This window comes from Babesia bovis, chromosome 3, assembly GCF_000165395.2.
Source record: "Babesia bovis T2Bo chromosome 3, whole genome shotgun sequence".
Classification (NCBI taxonomy): Eukaryota; Apicomplexa; class Aconoidasida; order Piroplasmida; family Babesiidae; genus Babesia; species Babesia bovis.
Window position 1 is genome coordinate 2,552,061 of NC_010575.1, and position 20,865 is coordinate 2,572,925.

Here is a 20,865-nt window from a genome sequence, read left to right on the forward strand (position 1 = left end):
TATTTAACATAGTCATGTATAGTAGTGTCGAATGTATGTAGTTTACGAAGTTTGTACAACAGAAAGCCATGGAACAAAACGAAGAACAGCCCAGGGTCGAAAGCCCATGCACCCAAAATGAAGAACCTGAAATAGAAGAAATAACACCAGAAGAACCAACACAACTAGATGAAAATGAAAGTTATGTCGCAATGGTCAACAGATATATCATGGGAATACTCAACTCAACTTTTGCCATCAGAAACATACTGATGTATAGGTGTTGCAGAGATACAGAAGAAGAGGTAATAGAAGAAGTCAAAGACGATGCAGAGGATCCAGATAGTAAAATTGAAGCTGTAAGTAAAGAGGAAACTGCAGATCCAGAGAAGCAAGATGTTAACGTAGTTAAGCGTTCACAGGAAGAAAATAAAAGACAGCTCAATATACCATCCATAGATATTGAGAAAATAGGAACAAATGAGGCAATTGAGCAGAATCAAGTATTGAACGAAGTAAAATTACCAAAAGGTGAAACGAGAACTGAAAGAGTTATGCAAATATTCGTAGAAAACTCAATCATCATGACAAAAGCAGCAATGAAAGAAAAAAAGGTAATATTCGCAGATAAAATCTTGTGTAATATGCTGCAAAAAATACACTTCATCTACGGGGATGAAGAAGATAAAAGCACATGGCACCCATTGGTAAATGTAATGGAAAGGCTACCAAAAGATACACCAAATAGTATCAAAGAAATGATAGAAACAGTAGCAAAAGATGAAGCATTCATGACGAATGCAGCAGAGAAAATATTCGTAATTGACCTGTTTACGAAATTTAACATGACACTCATGAAACAACATATACTCGACTACAAACAGCACGTAATAGCCAAATTATGGGAATCTTCAATAGAAACCGCAGAATATGAATCACGTCAATCAATACACACGGACGATGGAAGCGGAAGGAAGAAACTCGACTCCATAGATAAACCCAGAGTGTCATTCAGAGACGAAGTTGACGTAGCGGAATCCAGCAATGACTCACCAAGAGTAGTACGCCAAACCGATAACGTCAGACTACCAAACACTGTCGAACTAAATGATAAAACACGTAGAGCAAGGACATCAAGGTACCTATCATACGCATCTAAATTCATGTACACCAAAAAGTATACCAAGTTCGGACAACACTTTAGTAAAAATAAAGTTAAAACCGCCGATGGATGGACTAAGGCGCTGTATGGATCTATAGAAACATTCTACAGAAGTGAGTCCGACGGATCGATATCAGTCAAAGTTAGAGGAAAACTGCATACAGACCTCATCAGAGTTATATGCGTAATCAACGAAACACAACTATCAGCAGAATGGATACCGTTCCTTAAAGAAGCATCCAACGTATACGTATACTCCAAAACAACAAAAGTATTCAAACAAACATATGAATACCCAGTCATTGGCATCAAGCAAACCTCGGTCTTTGGAATCGCAATCAACGCATTGGACGAATCAGGATGCTTCATACTAGGATGTAGAGCACCACCAGAAACTAAAGAAGATGTTGATAACCTCACAAATATACTCAAAAAAGGTGGAATAAAAGATACGGAATCAATAGTGGCATTCAGAAACAATAAGTGCATACTCATGGGACAGGAAATAGAACCTATAGAACAAAAGTACAGACAAAAGTCAGCAGAACTGTGCTTCATGCTATACCCAATGCAAAATCACACGCTGGTAGAACTGAACGCCAATATTATACCGGAAGTAAGACTAGTACCACAAAGAGTTATCACATACATCATCAAAAAGGTTATCATCACACTCTTCCAAAAAATCGCACAAATCAGTAATAACTTCCAAGAATCACCATTCGCAAAACAAGTAGAACAAAATCGCGAATTCTACGCATGGGTAGAAAGATTATACGCCAAATACATGGGCAATGGAGATCGACAGAATTGCAACGTCAGCATTAGCACATACGATGGTAATGCCGGAGAAGAATAAACACTAACTTATACGTAATATACGCTCACCAACCCTAATAAAACGCTTACGACGTCGAGAACGATATGTGCCACGACGCATATTAGTCTCCCAGCTACGAACTAGAATACTTCCAGAGAATGTCAGTGGTACCACAGATTGATAGTGACTTAGTAAAGATCCATATAATAGCTCAGTAGGTAAATTAGGATCCGACATTACAGAGCTCCCTGACCCTAAACAGGGAAGGGTATTACTATTTTCCATCACAGCAGAAAAAAAACAATCCGCATGTTTGTGCGACTCAGAAACTTGCGATAGTAAGCGGCATCCTGAAATATAACAATGTCCATCAAATGGGCTAACACAAGAAAATCCATTATGAATACTCCAATGACGTTGACTTAAACGAAATAACCTAACAAAACCCATTGCGTAGAAGCAATTAATTAATATTAATACGCGAAAAAGCCGCTCCTGTTACACACAAATGGTACACACCCCTATAGACCAGTGTATATGTAGCATGTCTTCTATGGAATCAATTCAATAAAACTTACGGATATCTATTATATCTAACTCAACATAGTGCATATAGGAGGTTTCTATGCACAAATGTTACAAACATACAGGATAACATAACAATATGCAACTATACACACTGATGTGCCAGGGAACATACAATATTGCCGTGATGCGAGCATATCTAAAAAATTAAATACGATAACTACATTTAACCAAGGAGTCGTGATCCTTGACATAATTAAAAGGTTTGCAATATCAAAAATTGCAGTCGTCTACATTCCAATGGACCGCCTTCCATTGATCGCTAAGACTAATTAGAAGATATCAGAAATACAGTAGCTTCAGACTCGGAAGTCTTAGAACATATCAAATATAAATGGTCACTACCAGGAGCTGTCTCTGTAAGTAATTATTACAAAATCCTAAAAACGTACCCATGAACTTGCAATTTATATTCTCCTTACATGAACGTTGTGAAGTAACAGATATAATAAACATGTCAACGGAAGTGACTAAGCGTTCCCTAAAAACATTATGGAATAACAGAAAATACAAAGTACCATGCATAGTTGAAAATAGCATATAAGTGCTCCGACGACATAGCTATGTTGCTCAAAGTAGAAATGATAAAAGGCTTACGAGGCGTATCGTCCAAAATGGAATCCTCATTAACGTTTCCATTGGTTATACCAGGTGAATGTAACCCACGAAATATTAAAGTATCTATCTCCTGGCGTAAGCGAGTTACAACGTGTTCAGTAACGGAACTAAAATCATGCTTCTCAAGCTCCGATAATACATTGCACACAGTATCCATACCATGGTTATTAACATCACCCAAAGTACGATAAGCCTTAAATAGTGCACCACGGTAATTCAAAACACGATCCATAGTGTCATTTGAGCTTTGTGATGTTTTAACAGATGTCATTTTGCGCCGCTTGAAGTCATTGAGAACGTGAACGCCAGTTTCCACTGCGGATCCAGAATCAAGAGCATTCTCAGAAATCACGCCGTGCTTCAAGCCATAATCAACCATTATAGATATATCAACAGGATTTAATAGCGTATCTGCAGCAGGATAATATATCTGTACAAATATAAGGGAATATGTTCAAAACAACCTTAGACGATGCACAAGGCTTCAATGGGAGTACATCACAACCTAGCTTCAGCAACTCAGTGTATAAGCCAGTATTATCTGACTGCGTAAGACTCTGCTGCGATATCATTGCACTGCAAGATGAAATGCGATTTAATGCAGTGACTGTGCGATTACAAAGCTTGGAATCTTCCTTCAGGTAACCCGAAGATAATACATCCATGTGCAAGCTTATGATGCCATCTGAAACAGTGGATACAATTTCAAACCAAACCCACCCTTGTGAATATTCACATAAGAAGTGTTGGACAAACCCAAAGTTGAAATGGCATGTTTAGGTAACTATACAAAACGAGTCAACAATTGTTGAAGCCAACCAACCGAAAGATATAGACCCTCATCAAAACTTAAAGAAAATAGAATGGTTAAACCATCAATATTACCAGTGCTACAAAAACGCAACTTATAAGGTAGCAGCACGCCACGAATGAATTCCGAAGTACACAAAGCACCAAGACATAAATTGTCTAATTTAAAGCCAGCAGACTGCTACAAAGTGAATAAATACGATAGTATTTACATGACATATACAGTTCCAATGAATTAGAACTAATATAATAGATGTAACCAAATAAGATAATTGAACAGAACATGATTCATGCTTCAAAGCAGAGAAACTGCTAAAGATTCATCACATTACACCAGTATACGAATATCAATTACACATACCTGAAAAAAATCAAATACATCAAAAGAAGATGATTCTGATTGAGGAAAAGCAAGAGCAACCTAAAGAAAATAAATAATCATAAAAGCAATGAAACAAGAAGAATGTAATAGTTTAGAAAAACATACCGATGTAATCATAGAATACTTGTGGAAGTACTGTTCAACTGCCGATATGAATCTATTCTCATTCTGATTCCACTTAATAGGGAGCCCTTGTGAAATCTTAAAGGCAGTATAAGACAACGGAGTGCCACCCTGGTCAAACATTATGGTAACTAAAGTACTTCACAGCAATGTAGCAATACCATAATGGTTCAGAATGAGGTCATAATAAAGGAAAACAGAAGGAAATGATCACATTTCATATGGTCTACACACCGATGTGGAATTGACAATGAGGTAATAATGCTAAATCAACCGCGAACACTCACGATACATCTACACATCAATCTGTAGACAAGACATATGATAAACTAAAGTGTAACTCGATCTTTGAACGACAAAATTGGGCTACAAACGTGTAACATAGGTCACGAGACATATAGCAAACACAAAAATAGAATCCCGCTATTACCACATCTATCACAAACTAGATATATATAGCACACTTGGAACATACAAAAAAGAACAGAAGATTACGTCACGCAGTATTAAACCGATGTACTAAGATCTATCTGTTCCATGACTAAAAAAACAACATACATCATTAGCAATAAACGAAATTTTCATTCATTAATATAAAAGGTTGCTAAACGAGCAAAACCCAATCTAGATTAAAGTTTACCCTGGAGGCCAGCTCAACTGACGGCCAGCAATAACGTGCATATGCAAGTGAAATATCTGCTGACCCGCACCAGCACCGTCATTAATAACCAGACGATAATCACCAATGTTAAGGCTTCGAGTTATCTCAGCAACCTACAAATATAACAGTATAAGGGTATACAAAAAGAGTAACTGCTGAAAACTTTTTAAAAACATAAGGTGTACACATAATCACAACATAAGCTAAATAAGATAAAGAACCAACCTTGACCATCATATAACCCAAAATCTTAGCATGAGCATCAGTGGCATTACTCAAACGAGTTAAGCCGGCATGACGCTTTGGAATCACCAAAAAGTGAACTGGAGCAACCGGCTTGATATCATGAAAAGCAAGAATCTGTAAATCAATTTCCAGTTAATAATGCAAACCAACGTGCTCATCCTCATAGACCTTAACACAAGGAATACTACCATCAACTATACGGTCTACAACGATATGAACCCTAAAAGAAGGAAACACACCAAACACAGTTAACTCCTCCTCAGAGGGATTAAATGTTGATTCGTCAGAACCCATTCTAATGGGCGACATTTTACAGTTAGAAAATGTTGCTATTGATAAATTAAAAGCACGTTGCGGTAAACGAAAACTAGATACTCTAGCGAAGACACAGGGATATAATAAAGGTACAGTCAAAGACAAGCACGTCAAAGACCGTGAAAAGCCAACTAATAACATGTGAATATTTATTAATTAATGATTCATACGTTTAGTATAGTTATAAAAAGGACGTGTGGATGAAGAGAAAACAACGAGGGACACACTACAACATACACACCTAAACCAATTCCAACTAAGAGATCCCTAAAACAGAAATATGATGTACTCTAAACGAGTCAAAACCATACCAACCAAATACGAAACTGAATCCCCTAACATACTGGATGCCAAACGCTGTATATTTGCCATATTATACACACTTATGAGTTAAGTAACCATAGTAGTATAACATAACAAATTGTTGCTTTAATACATAGAATTAACCATTACAATAACAAATAATAATATAGAATGCTTTAATATTGCAAAAACAACGGTACACACAGGGGTTATATATACCCCAGCCACGACCAAACAACTACAGGTGTGTATGAAGAATTTGTTTTCTTATGAATACAAAGCCGCAGCGAAGTATATAGTCTTTCTCTTAAGCAATGTACGAGACATATGCGGCTGCGGGCATTCCAAAGACGACTCATTAACGAATTAACTTCATACGTGTGTCTTAACATCAAACAACTTGTGTCTTAACCTAATATGTATGAAGCCAGAATAGAAAAATAACATATGAGTCAAGCAAGTAGCACAATTTAAAGCTATAACGAAATAGACAAGATGGTTAGACCATGGACAAGACGTACCATAGGACTCGTGTCTACCACCCTAGCACTGGGTGGGTTGGTGGTAATAGCAGGAATAGTACTTCTAAACCCAAACTATTGGGAGAATAACAGCGAAGTGCCACAACAAGCAGCTGGACCTATCTTCGCACTAGAAGAGCAACGTGGAGCCCTTACCAAAAAACCGTTACTTATTGATCGCAATAACAAACATCATGATAGAGCTATCGAAATAGTGCTGCAACAAGGAAACGATATAGTACTATACAGGCTGAGACCATCGTTCAAGGAAACGCACTACATCAATCAAGTCATATTCAAGGGAATTGATATTACCATCAACCCACAAGGAGTAACTAAAGTGCTACCAAACGATGCGGTTATCAGTGTGCATTACCACCAAGCAAGCGATTGGACAAAGGTGTCAGTGCACTACAGAAAGTTCGGTAAGGTCCAACTAGAAGACTACATGAGAGAAGGTGATGATGGTACCTTCAACAAAGTCGTGGCTGCTAAGCTACCCACTTTCTATAGAGCTATGCACCTTGATACAGTCGATCTTGGAGATAAACTTGTGGTCAAACTGATGTTGCAAAACCAACATGGACAATCACTGGTTACACCCGCGCATAGAGCTAAGGTATCAACCACTAAGCTGTCAGACCAAAATAATGGATTCAGAGTCACCTGGATGTTCGAATATGGAATCTCAACTGAAGGAATCGTAGACAGAGTATACGCAGATTTCGATGTAGATGGTGATAATTTCAGCCACCCGGACCTTTCAAGAAGGGATCGCATTAAAATAGCTGAATACGAAAATGGATCTTACAAAGTTAAAAATCCAGCGAGGTACCAAATCGAACATATTTACAGGTCAAAGTATATCATCATCGATGGAGATAGGCAACATATCCTTAGGTACCTCATTGTGGTCAACAGATATAATCCCACCGTATCGAAGGTTTACCTTATCCTGTATAATGATATCACATCTGTCATCACATGTGCAGTGGTAACAGGAACCTACACATACAATACATGGGTAGTAGGAAACAACGTCATCGAACAATATGACATGCCAAGCACTAACTATATGGCTGCCAGAGCAGTTATCCCAGGAAATGGTACATCTAGACCGGTGTTGTATCCAGAAAACACGAATTATGCACATGAGTACCAGGATTACGTCAGATATCACGTAGATTGTATACCTTACGGAAAGTACAGTGACTATGAAACTGCCTGTGCGGCTTTAGAAGAAGAAAATGCTTATGGAAGCACAACTGGAGATAGTGAAATCTCTGTTGTATCAGCAGATCCATTCATGTCAAAGAAAAGAATTATCCTCGAATTCGGAAAAGAACTTCCCAAAGAAATTAAAAGGATGGTACTCAAAAGAGATAATAGCATACAATACTATACCATGGATGGGGAATTCACGGATGAGAGTACTTTCTTCGGAGTAAGGCTAGATAACTTTGAGTTCACATTGTACAAGGAAGATGAAACGATGATCACAAGTGAAGATACTATTACAGCCGTTGTATATACCCATATCGCAGGTTGGGTGAAAATAGAAATCCATTATGTGAGAGGTGGTAAAAGCTATATGCAACTATATACCAGAAGTCCACAGTCAACGGATTTCGATCGGGTGCCAACTGTACCGATGCCATATGGAGATTTGCCATATCAACTAGATGCAGTAGTGCACAAAGGAATGCTAATAATCAAAGCCATGTTGCAAAATAGGGCTGGACTATCAATGCTAGATCCATCATCAAAACCCAGTGTCCTCGTGCAGTATAAACATAGTTTGAACCAATGGTCATTAGCATTTTCTGTTCCCGTCGTTTTTCCGGATGGGAATATCAAGCATAGATTGCAGCTGAAGCTCACCGTAGAGAATAACATAGTTACCGTTGAAAGGATGGCAAAGTTCATACTGCTGGTAACACGAACTGAACGAGGATATTATCTAGAAAGAGCTAATGCGGGAGCCAGCATCGGGTCACGCACTATTTGGCTAGGTAAGCAACATTGCCATGTTATCCAAAATGTCATCGTGCCAAGTAATGATGACGATGAAACCGGATTGTTGTACACCTTCATATACACAAGAACACAGGCAGGATTGAGTTGTATAGTACGTAACGCTAGAATGGTAGCTGGGCGCTGGGAACAATATGAAGTTAGGAATTCAGTCAAACCGCAAAAACATGTACAAGATGTAAATGGGCAAAAATATGTTGATATATTTATTTACCCATCTGTTAACTATTCTCCTGTTGTATTGGTGGTACCAGAGATGCTGGATCTGAAACCTACAATTCAACCAAATACCGCAGGTGAAATACGTACGGTAAAATCTAAACATATGTTCGTTGTCAACATTTTTAACGATGTTGAAGAAGATTCCGTGGGTATACATCAGCAGGATATTGCCTGGTTGGAGATTGAAGGTCTGCCGAAGCTACCTGTGGAACTTGTTATTGGTAAGCCTCTGAAAGTGGAAATAGAGAAGCGCACAATGTCGGAAAGGCACTTTGAGTATTATACCATCAAAAATATATTTAAAAGAACGCATTACATGGGATGTGTTATATACGATAACCTCAAATTCTCCGTAATGGATAAGAAAGTAGATAATGAAATTGAACCCTCTATCACTTCCGTCTTTATTGTAAAATCGGAAGATTCAGAAACAGTAAGAATACAATACTGGAGTGATCAGATATCAAAGATCAAGCATTTCCACAGAAAGGGAGATGAGAAATTTTATGAAACTGACGGATTCAGGCATGAGGTGTCAGATAAGCCGTCCATTGTTACAACCGTCACTGTGGGAGATGCCGTTCTCTTAAGTACTCTACTGCAGAATGAAAAGGGTGAATCGCTGATTGATATGACAAGAAAGACAAGATTATTGGCATGTGTCGGCGATGATAACACTATGCCATATGTCAAAATGGTTGTCCCAATAAAATTGCCCAAATATGATCTCCAAGATGAAATAAACATCGCTTTCGAAGTGAATGAAGGACTTGGGATGTTGGATATGCCAGTGGGCAGCGTGCAGTGCCTTGTTGTGGGAAAGGATAAAAATGAAAGGCCAATGCTAATACCAGGTATTGGGAAGCGATTTGTGGAATTCGCCAATGCCCAATACAGGAATTTACTCAGAAATGGATTGCAGTTACTCAAGGTTATAGTCATCCCAACAGAGGAATGTAAGGTCAGAGCCGATGTTTATAGTTTTGTTTATGATGCAATGTCCGCATCACTTAGTGCTATTGTGCAAAACGGGATTATACGTTTTTCAGTATGGAGTGTTGAAGCTGACTATGAAGACGTATACTCTATACCCCTAGTGGATATAGATCATATTAGCCTTGTTATGCCCCAAAATGCCGGTGTCCCACCAGCAGTTGCACCAGAAACACATGGTATAATGAGAGAGCTTGAAAAGGGGTTGTTTTATGCTGTTAATATGGATATAGGCGACAACTATGGTGATGAAAAGGGTATTAAACCGTCAAGTGGTTTCTTAATAGCAGAAGAAATGAAGCTTACGCCATTGGAATTGGATATTGATAGGCATATGCCTACCGAAGTGCAAATGCTCCTTTTTAGTCGGGACGCTAAACAATACACGCTCAAATGGGAATATAAATACAGTCATTTTATTAGCAAAGTAATGTATAAAGGTGTTGTTGTCGATGTCATGGGTGCAGGGGGTGACCTCTTGCACAAAGGCGATGGTATCCTTTCAGTGGAGACTTTAACTAGAGAAAACAATGAATATATCCTTGTACAGTATATCAGGGATGGTAAAACCATGTTCCAGCAGTATAAGAAAGGTGATGACGAAAAATTCACCTTGGTAGGATTGCAGAAACGTGGTCAACATTCCAGTCCATATCAATTGACACAATTCAGAAATGGAAATGCGGTTATTATGAGAGTTATGCTGGAAAATGAAAAGAGTATATCATTGTTGGATGAAACTTCCGATGCTTTGCTAATGTCTAATATGGGCAATGATGGGCCAGGACAAAGTGTTAAGATAGCGTTGCCTATCAAGTACCCTGAAATAGATGTGAAGGATCGACTACATATAACCATTATGTATAAAAATGGAGAATTCAAATGTAGAAATAATAACGAAGCCACAACTGTTTACCATGCACCTCTCATTGATGAAGATGGAAACGAAAGGTTTTTACCTGTGAATGATAATGTATATGCCGATATAACGCAGATCAATAGTATTACAGTAGAAGGAGAAGTGCATAAGGTTATACGAGGTACGATAATTCCGAAGGGCGAAGGAACTAATAAAGCAACCATTTATTTCTTTTTGTACGATACTAACACTGGTATCCTAACATGTGTGACCAGCGAGGCCAGGGTGGTAGGTGGACTCTATCAGTTCACCGGTGTAATCGATGATGCCTTTAGAATGCCTCCACAAAATGTAACTGATATGTCAGTGGATGTATATAGACTCAATGAGAACCGCTACTCTGTGGAGCCATGTGATGCTGCCTTGGTCAATGAGCTTGAGAAAACTGGATGGTATATATTGCGATACAAAAATGCCGGAAATCTGATCCCACGCCCGTTCAATGAAAATGATACGGCATTTATAGCTGAAACAGGCATCTCGAAGATACCCGTAGTAATCAGTAACATTAAAGGTTACAAAGCAACCGAAGTAGAAGTAACCGAATTGAAAACTCCTGATGGTTTGTACTACAGAATCAAGCCTATATATAACAAAACCCATCGTATCACAGAAATAAATGTCCCTGGATTGACTCGTACAGTATTCGACACAACCACTGGGAAAAGTTTGGGCGATAGAGAAATTATATATATGTATACAACAAGCAAGGATAATTACGAGAAGCTTGGATTCTATGGTATGATGAACAAGAAATTCTCTTTCAAAGAATATATACGTGATGGTACTAAACAAGAGTATATACCCATCAGAGTCTCCGATATAGGAAGTACGTCACCGCCATATGTGTTCTGTACGGTTGTTTACAGTAATGATGTTATAATGAGGGTTCATTTACAAAGCCCTAAAGGATTGACTCTCATAGACCGCACTGATGTGTCTACAGTTATATTCGTTATGATGAAGGATCTGGATTCCGGTATTTTGTTCATGGTATTGCCTATTATATACCCAGACACCAATGTCAAAGATAGGCTATACTTAAAATTCAAATCCGCAAAGCAGAGTATGAAATTTGTGCCAGATAGTGATCTACGGTCAAAGAAACTTGTAGTTGAATATCATAATGATGGGAATTATACATTGGGGCCAGCAGAAGATTTTAAATATATCAATATTATCGCATATAATGGTGCAAACCTAAATCGTTATGCCAGCAACCACATCGTAAAAGTTGTGTTGGTCCCAGATAGAGGCAAGGATGCTAAAACCGGGAATCTGTATGTATTCACATTGGATTGGAATAAACGCATTCTTACATGTGTTTCAATGGCGGCTACTCTAGTGGATTCCACATGGGAGTTTGGACCAGCGATAAACGAAAGATATAGTTATCCAACCACAACCATCGATAATGCTACAATAAGTATCGACTACGCAAATGAAATGTATCAGCCTGAATTGTTCCCGAAAGAATCCGGTTCCATTAACGTGATCGATGATAGCCTCTATTTAATAAAGCCTAACATGGGTGTGGAGACCAGCAATATGGGATTGCATCCTATGGATGTTGGAAAATACGTCGCATCAGCATTGCCAATGATACCTGTGGTTCTCGATCTTGATCGCCCATTACCTGATGAAATCCACCTAGTCGTGGGAGAAACTTTATATTCCACCACCTACAAATTGAAACCTGAGTACGAAAGGTCCCACTATATAAGCAGGTTCAAGTACAAAAATATAGATCAAGTTGTACAGACACGAGATGATGCATGGATACGTCGCAATGGTGGAAATTACGGTGTAGTAAAACGTGATTACAATACCCATGAAATATGGCTAATAGAAACACCAATCGCAATGAGGAAGATTGAAGAATATTCAAAGGAACCAAAGTGAATAATGGGTGATAACACCCTCTGAGTTTTAAATGAGGTATTGAATACATCATAATTGAACATCAACTACCGTCCCATTGGTTTAAGCGTACCTACATATGTTTGAAGAATGATGAAGTTATAACGCTTAGTGGAACATATTTGATAAATGCTATTGTATAGCAGTATACCATTTGGGCGATTTGTAACGCCTATGGACCAATTTAATTTATTATTAATGACATAACAGGATTACGGTGGTTGTATGGCAGTTGGTTCCCGTTTTAGTAGAATGGCTACACATCAAAATAGAAATGAATGTAGATACTTAATAGGCAATGAAACACACTTTTAGTAATAATTATATACAGAAGCATCTTTTTCACAGGATGTGTAACATGTTTGTAATGAAACTCCCTGAATGAACATTAATTCTAATATCGCAGCAATGTGCTACACTTATAGGATATTAAAAGCATTGTTGACTGTCGAAAAACGACAAAGTCACCGAAGCTTTTAAATGTGGGATCTTTTTGACTATAGTTAGAATGATATTCATTAAAACATAAAATAATGGACATGTCTAAAGTATGTAGGATTCTACCAGTTAGAAGAACATATAAGAAACGATATCATACGGCTACCAAGGCAACAGAATATAGATGGAAAATGCCGTGGCAACAGTCGTCCATATTCAACCAATGGTCGAATGATTATCGTAGTAATTATAACTACACGTTGCAATCGGAAGATACAATAACAAGTAATCAGTATGATGATAGTAACCCTTCATCGCAACCGAAGAAAATATTCATTCACAACATCTTCCAGACAACAGAATTACCGAAGTGGAATCCAAACCTATATATCAAAGCTTTGCAAAATTCAACTTACATACCAAAGGATATAGCAGACAAGCTGCCAAATTATGAAAGTAAACTTAAACAAATTATTAAAATGGTCGCACAAAATATCACAACCATTAACAACTACGAACTCGCAAGAACCATTTTCGCATGCTCCAAGGGAAAGCTACTCCAGAACCAATATGCGACAATTTCGTTCATAAAACTCCTAGAAAACGAAGGTATGTAAAGAACCCTGAGTCTCATATTCTGCAGTGCTACAACGGCTAGATACGATGCATATAATCGAATTATACCGAATACTACATTCGGTTACAAACATTAATGCAGATGCGGCCAACTATCCAGAGAGTGCATTAAATGAAACAACTTGTGTACAAATGCCATTCGACGCCGATATGGTCAAATGTATCATATATCGCATCGTAGATAGAATCACAAATATCGGAGCTATGGTAAGGTTCATTATACAAAATGTAAATTAGCCTTACAGGATATAGCGAACCTAATATGTTTGGTTGCTTATAACGGAATGATTGATTCAAACATAACACTGAAAATCAACAAAGGTGTAAAGCGAAGGTTAGATTACATCTTAGCACGAATGTAAGATGATATAGGCTTTGGGGTTTAACGGAACCCATTAAAATACTGACACCAGTAATAGCACTTGCAATGTTTGGAATGTTGCAGGTGGAAACTGCGGTAAATTCACTACGCATAGATATAAACATAAGACAGGCCAGCTCATTAAAGGCGTTACAAAGTTGTTCTACGTTACCCAGATATAGTGTTAATTTCACAGAAGCTACGGTATGGCATGTATTAAATTATTAACTATTCCTAGGAATGCAAGTCTATGATACGTATCATCAATGAACATATCTTCCCTATGAAGTTGTTGGAAGTTATACTGCGCATAGATTACCCAGAAGTAAGGCATTCAGCTTAGATTATATTACCACTCAGTTATATAAAGGATTCGATGCCGAGAGCATAGCATATCTAAATCAAATACGATACATCAAGCCATTGCTAATAAGCTACAAAGATTGGGATTATCTAAGGCCATTGACACAAGCATGGGAACCATATATGTATGCCGATAGTCAATACAACATCCTTCCACATATACACGGGCCATATGTGATTAGAATGTGCGATCCTATAAAAAAGATAATAATACAGCCAACAATAGAATGGCAAAATGTATCTTCCTGGCAAAAATTCTATATTAAACACTATCAAAGCATGATGAACAGACATTTAGAGAAGAGCGGATTCAATATACAAAGTGAACATAAAACTTGATTATTAAAAATGTTCAAACCAAAAACGGTGGGCACATGTAAAACGCAAATAGATTTGCTGCATACTGTAACCCGTCAATTGTGTAAAAGTCTGGTATTCGAGTCACACAAATGAAATTGGCACGCCTGTACATTTCACAAGCCTTTTTGTTATACGATATGACGTGTAAGTAGATGCTCAAAGGCATCCTCTCACACTGACTGAAAGCGTCCAAAACTGAACTTATAGACAGCCTGAAAGGTGCAACTTCAGACTCCGATATCTCATCCAACTCTAGGGATGAATTTTCATCCATAGAAGTATTGAGGTGCAAGTTTAAAGTCGATAGCAAAGGCTCACGTAAATCATCAGAACACCGAAACATGTCACCATTGTAAATAAAGACGTTGTAACAGCAAAAGTACAACATTGATTGAAGAAACATAATCAAATGTGTGCCCAGAAAACGGGAACGTAGGCCCATAGTAACACCTGCACTCAACAAATATACAGTTTTACAGGTGTCCAATGAAAATGACGACAGATAATCCAACAACTCCCGATTAGTGTATAAGTTAGAGAATAAAAACCTATAAGAATCCCCCGATAAGTGATCAAAATTAGGTAGAGTAGGTATAGAGACCCCGGAAGATGCAGGCGATTGTAAGTATGGGAATACGATATCTTCATAGAAGTTGTTAAGGGCAAAATAGTCATTGTTAGATGTCATTGGACTCAATTCTTGTTGGTTTACCCATAAAGTTAAAAAACCAACCAAAAATTCATCATTCTCTCGATCATACGTAGCATCGTTTAAAATACAATCAACAGGCGCAAACATATCGGTATCTACCAAATCGTCAACATTGTCCCCCTCTTCGTTAGATTCTGTACCTAACGGTGTCACAAGACGCGTATTAATGTTTGCTGTTTCCTTCCGAGTAGTATGTTCACTGCATGAAGCCGATGATTCCGAAGTGCTGCCACTGGAATCAGGAGTTGCACAACAAATAATCGATCGCGTGTCACAATTGGACACAATTGTTGATTTGGGTAAAAACATGCCAATTCCAATAAGTGTAGAAACTGACCAAAACTGAGATAATATTAGACATATGAAATCAAACCCACGTCAGATGATGATGCAGAATCATCCGATACAATACGGCAAGCCGTGTCGTAAAAACGGCTATCGTAATTTATAGGAAACAAACGCTTGTGAAGCAGCAGCAAACCTTCACGATGACGAGGTGCCAAAGGACGCATACGAAGTTCCCGAAAAATGCGTAAATCCTTGGGTAATGACAATAGAGTTGTGTTCAGCAAGCTCCATTCTGATGGATATATTTCGACACCAGGAATTAAAGCCGATGAACGATATTGATTGCTGGAATCAGACATTTGGCTAGAGGATCTTTATAATGTAGCGTCCTGGCCATAAGTAGTCACAGCGACATAACGATACACATACGCGTTAGATCTATCACTTACCATATACATTAGTATAACTACATTAAAGATAACAAAATAAATAAGTGTGACGCATTATACAATAGAGTGGATATAATAACACGTCAATATCAAACCTCATCAAACCGTTGGAACCAAACACAAACTTGTCTGGGCAATCTTCTTTACAACAAATGTGTAAGATTCAATCGGCAATTAAATGTTTCAATAATGAAACACCTAAGTAAAACAAAGGTTCAATGAGGCATGTGTGTCTTCTAGATTTACGTAAAACCTAGCTATGCAGTATGAATGAACAAATTAGATTAAGGCACATTTCTCTATAGCCCTGTTGCTTGGTCGAAGATTTTTAGGAATGTATCTGTTTCAAAGATTCCGCTGTTGCTAGAGAGTAATCATGTTATTGGATAGATTATGCAAATTTTGTTTAGAAACAAGGGGACATGTAGTTTCATTCAGCAGGTGTATCTCTATACTCTTATAGAAACTGGTTCTCACCATGTAATACTAAAAATTGGTCATGTATAACTTGAAAGAATTATTATTATACAAGTGATCTATTAAATGAATTATATTGTTGTTCTATGGGCTATTGTCAGTCGATAAATGAATTATTAAAACGCTTATGAAACAAAGATTGCTCTTCATATACACCACAGAAAACAGAAAAAACGTAAATAGTGTGACATTATGTATGACAATTAGCAGACGAGTTATTGGAACAAAGGTAAACAATATACTATTGAAATCTGTTGCCAACATTCACTAACAAGTCTAGAAATGGAACACGATTGTGATTCACAATGATTACACTAATTATTGGTCTGGCCACCTCTTGTAGGCGTATTTACGAGATACATATTAAAGATCGCAATGCTAAACTTTAAAATTGAATGTTGTCACCACATATATAATGTGTCCCACGTATAATGCACGGTGAATTGTGAAAGTAATCATAAATTAGTATATAGTCATGACCTGATATCTATATCGAATTAATTGTTTGTTCGCATCGAAATATAAATAATAACATCCATCACCACTGTTCGGATGATCACAACCATCAGTCCAATCAAACTACTTATGATGTTTCTAACCTTAAATTAAAAAAGATAATTAGACATTATATGCCATCATTATGACATACAAAAGCATAGTATCGTTCCAAAATGGATTCTAATAGCGATTGGAATGGTTTCTATATTACACCTATCAGGTACAGACAGAACAAGTCGCAGACGACACAGATTAATAACTATAACTCCCAGTACATAACATAAAGCTCATAGTAATCACTAATGTCAATAATATATTTCCATCTGTGTAACTCAATGGATCCAATAATGTAGACATAGATTGTGACAACAGTCAAATGGATACATATACCAGCATTATCCACATAAATATAGAAAACCAATGACATTTACACTGGATATTGTGATTTAATCACAACCTGCATATTACAAAATGGCAACTGTGTAACGAGAACATGGAGCTATTGAATATCACAAGCCCATTCGTACACACCATATATCAAAATACAGAACAATGTACATTACATCTTATAAAACACTATATAATAAAGTATTTATATAAGAAGCTAATTTAACCAAAGGAATTAACTGTATATAACCCATTCCTAGGGGGTGACTTTTCATACACCGTAATAGGGAGGGTCCATGATTTTAGCATCTTTTATATCCCTAAACGGTTCATTGTTTTATGTTTTATCTTTTAAATTAAAAGCATGGGTTAAACTGCACATTTATAGCTTTATTCTAACTCGTGTCTAGATGATCATGCCACCATATAGGCATTTGGATCATGGGCACAGCTTAATATGTGAGATTGTAGTAAATGTAAATGCTAATACACTGCTAGTGATGATGTAGAGCTATTCAATGCTTGTGGGATGGGTATTCAGAGGTGGTCAATGAGATAAAGGCTCTACAATATGACAGACGGCAAAGATGGGCAAGAATTTTTAGAGAAGGCTGCCAATTTTTTAAAAGGTCTCAGTTTGATGCAGCCTCTGAATTTGTGCTTGCTGAGTTCCTCGTTTGCCATGCAGCGTTTCGGATATGGTCCAGATTCTGTAGGAATATTTATTGGCATGTGTCATAATTCTATGGAGCTATTTTATTTGTTTTCTGCATTAGGAACATTGGCTTTTTTCTCTTGTTTGAAACAGTGTTGTGATATAACAAAGACAATACAACAATGGTGTTCCATCCTGGTTTCCTGGATCATTGTTGCTGTTAATGTCGTTATCCTGAAAGCGTTTGCTTTGGGAGAAGGGAATTCAAATGTAGTTGCTTATTATTGGGCCTTGGTAATTGCTCACCTTGTAGCAGGTATAGATGACATGATTATGTACGACATCTCATCGAATAACATAGCATCATATGACCTTGGTTCATCCTGTACCGGAATATTCGTGGCTTTAATGCATGGTATGACATTATTCATTTTACACAAGATTGGTATGGATGTGAATTATTGGCTCGTGCTAATGCATATTGTTGTTATGTTGACTCTATCATTTATTGTAGCCATTGTATGGAGTTATTATATTTCCACTAAGTTAGGTGAAAGTTCAGGCGAATCACAACCGACTACTGAAAATGGAAATTGCGATGGCAAATTTACATTTGGGAAAGCATATTTTGGCGCCTTTCCTATGATGGCAGCTAGTACCGTAGGCTATGGGTTTATATATGTAATCTACCCTCTCATTTCTCCATTCGAGATGGTGGCGTATAAACACAGATACCCAATTCAAAGTTTATGCACTATCTTCCATGCGATTGCTGGCATAAGTATATGTTACCTTGCCGAGAAAGCAGGTTTGAAAGACAAGTGGGAAAATGACAAAGCTTGTTATTACCTATTATATCTCCTTTTCATTCCATATCTCGGCATAGGGATCATGTTTATTGTAATTATGCATTACCCTTTGTCGACAGTAGCAAAGCTTGTTCACATGAAACCGCTGATTGTAGGATTCCTAACAGTATTCTTCTTTTTTTCTGGTGAAGTGGTAATTATTTCATCAACGTCATCAATTGATGGGAATGCAAAGCCCTCCAAAACTGCAAGAGGTGGGAAAGAGTGCAAATGTTCATATGGCTCCACTTTGTCATCAGTAAATTTAGGTATAAACCTACTTGTTTTGAACATTGCCAAGTATATATCAGAAGCGTATATACAAGAATTTATAGTAACAAGAGATGCCTACAAACCTGGAGAACCATGGCCAACTGAAGGAATGAGCGTAACGGATAGTTTCCTATACTGGTTGTTCGTCGGTATTGAAGAAGGCTTTGTAAGCTTTAAAGAATCGTTTGACCAAAATGTCAAGGGTAAGCTAGAGCATACCCTTATGGAAATGAATTCCGAATTTTAATAATGTGCTTGTACAAGAAACACGGTATTTCTGCACAAGAGCCATAATAGTATATCGGGTCGGTAACACATGTAACTTCTCGGGCGTAATACACATTAAGCGCCATTAATGTGTTATCTTTAATCAGCATGGTCTGATCTAACTTCATCAATAAATGTGCCATAACACATGAATTAAATGTGGTATCAAACGTTCTGTGATTTCTTTGTATTGAGTAGGTGTATTATTGAAATTTCAATTGTAGACAGCGTTTGCAAAATGACTATGACTGAATGTAGAGTAGTACTAGATAAGTATCCGTATAGGTTATTGTTTCGAGAAACTATAACAAACTGATATTGATTTTTACTGTACGATACTGTGATTTGGGATTTTGGGACCGAAGACTTTCGGCTGATATAGTCCACTAATAAGCGATATAATGGGAGGTCATATAGTTTTCATCAGTTAACATTAACTTGACACGCGATAAAGGAATCTTGCGTAACTGCGTAAACGTGCCCCGCCCTTTGTAACATTACCTAAATGAAAAATGAACTGATGATAGGAGATCTGGTAAGAGTTCCATCATAAAGAGGAAGGTTTACATGAACTGAACCGACGATGTATTAAATGTAGCAACTGTATAATTAATAAGGTTGACACGTGTTTAACTATATGGCACAGACACTGTAGCATTCGTTGCGTGACAAGGTCGTACATGCTATTAGACTACATAGTACTACTGGCAAATGACAATGTCGATGTAGTATTTTATTATAACCTAACTTACGTTTAACTCCAGGTGTTATTTAACTCATTAGGAGTCACGCTAATACTAGCTGATGTAGGTGGATTATTAGTGTATAGTCCAGTTCGGCACAATGTGAAATGTCCTTGTATATGAAATGAAACAAGTTCATACCATGTTCAAGTCTTTTTTGTTGTGTAAGGAACCATAGCTGGCAACTTGTGGTAAGCAATATCCTTGCTCATAAACATTTAGATCATATGCTACATGGAAATGGAGAGATGATGTCAAATTGTCAAGCTATATTACCTTCTGTTTACAACTAAGAACTTGTAGTTTAAGCAAGATTGTATATATTAAGCATATGATGTTATGTCATGTTATCATCATGGATAGAACTCTCTCAAGGTGTATAAATTTGGGACATCCACGAAACCACGGTTTGATATGCTTGCATGGCTTTATAACCACGGTATATTTGTGTTTAAATAGGTATCATGGTAAAATTACGGCTGTTTTATTTGGGGGAG

At 37.4% G+C, this 20,865-nt stretch overlaps 7 protein-coding genes across 7 annotated transcripts; 4 read left to right on the forward strand and 3 right to left on the reverse strand.

Moving 5' to 3' along the window:
- Positions 1 to 26: 26 nt before the first annotated feature.
- BBOV_III011850 (uncharacterized protein) lies at positions 27 to 2,015 on the forward strand. The gene has a single exon (XM_001612255.2). The coding sequence runs from the start codon at positions 69 to 71 to the stop codon at positions 1,998 to 2,000; it is 1,932 nt and encodes a 643-aa protein (XP_001612305.1). The 5' UTR covers positions 27 to 68; the 3' UTR covers positions 2,001 to 2,015.
- Positions 2,016 to 2,745: 730 nt separating this feature from the next.
- BBOV_III011860 (uncharacterized protein) lies at positions 2,746 to 4,806 on the reverse strand. Its single transcript, XM_051767617.1, has 8 exons — positions 4,462 to 4,806; positions 4,336 to 4,395; positions 3,988 to 4,152; positions 3,885 to 3,948; positions 3,629 to 3,849; positions 3,065 to 3,594; positions 2,939 to 3,027; positions 2,746 to 2,903 (listed from the first exon to the last, which is right to left on the reverse strand). The coding sequence occupies exons 1-8, from the start codon at positions 4,600 to 4,602 to the stop codon at positions 2,815 to 2,817; spliced, it is 1,359 nt and encodes a 452-aa protein (XP_051623574.1). The 5' UTR covers positions 4,603 to 4,806; the 3' UTR covers positions 2,746 to 2,814.
- A 307-nt stretch (positions 4,807 to 5,113) lies between these two features.
- BBOV_III011870 (Histidine triad nucleotide-binding protein 1 (HIT) domain protein) lies at positions 5,114 to 5,873 on the reverse strand. The gene is made up of 4 exons (XM_001612257.2): positions 5,626 to 5,873; positions 5,537 to 5,589; positions 5,366 to 5,500; positions 5,114 to 5,253 (listed from the first exon to the last, which is right to left on the reverse strand). Exons 1-4 carry the CDS (start codon positions 5,840 to 5,842, stop codon positions 5,116 to 5,118), a joined length of 543 nt encoding a protein of 180 aa, XP_001612307.1. The 5' UTR covers positions 5,843 to 5,873; the 3' UTR covers positions 5,114 to 5,115.
- Positions 5,874 to 6,291: 418 nt separating this feature from the next.
- On the forward strand, positions 6,292 to 12,799 carry BBOV_III011880 (putative integral membrane protein). The gene has a single exon (XM_001612258.2). It carries the CDS (start codon positions 6,500 to 6,502, stop codon positions 12,593 to 12,595), a length of 6,096 nt encoding a protein of 2,031 aa, XP_001612308.1. The 5' UTR covers positions 6,292 to 6,499; the 3' UTR covers positions 12,596 to 12,799.
- A 403-nt stretch (positions 12,800 to 13,202) lies between these two features.
- On the forward strand, positions 13,203 to 14,752 carry BBOV_III011890 (uncharacterized protein). The gene is made up of 7 exons (XM_051767278.1): positions 13,203 to 13,660; positions 13,695 to 13,894; positions 13,933 to 14,021; positions 14,060 to 14,144; positions 14,181 to 14,252; positions 14,287 to 14,373; positions 14,409 to 14,752. The coding sequence occupies exons 1-7, from the start codon at positions 13,243 to 13,245 to the stop codon at positions 14,748 to 14,750; spliced, it is 1,293 nt and encodes a 430-aa protein (XP_051623575.1). The 5' UTR covers positions 13,203 to 13,242; the 3' UTR covers positions 14,751 to 14,752.
- Positions 14,749 to 16,145, reverse strand: BBOV_III011900 (putative integral membrane protein). The gene is made up of 2 exons (XM_001612260.2): positions 15,861 to 16,145; positions 14,749 to 15,825 (listed from the first exon to the last, which is right to left on the reverse strand). The coding sequence occupies exons 1-2, from the start codon at positions 16,128 to 16,130 to the stop codon at positions 14,764 to 14,766; spliced, it is 1,332 nt and encodes a 443-aa protein (XP_001612310.1). The 5' UTR covers positions 16,131 to 16,145; the 3' UTR covers positions 14,749 to 14,763.
- Positions 16,146 to 17,920: 1,775 nt separating this feature from the next.
- BBOV_III011910 (putative integral membrane protein) lies at positions 17,921 to 19,719 on the forward strand. The gene has a single exon (XM_001612261.2). The coding sequence runs from the start codon at positions 18,154 to 18,156 to the stop codon at positions 19,603 to 19,605; it is 1,452 nt and encodes a 483-aa protein (XP_001612311.1). The 5' UTR covers positions 17,921 to 18,153; the 3' UTR covers positions 19,606 to 19,719.
- Positions 19,720 to 20,865: the final 1,146 nt, after the last annotated feature.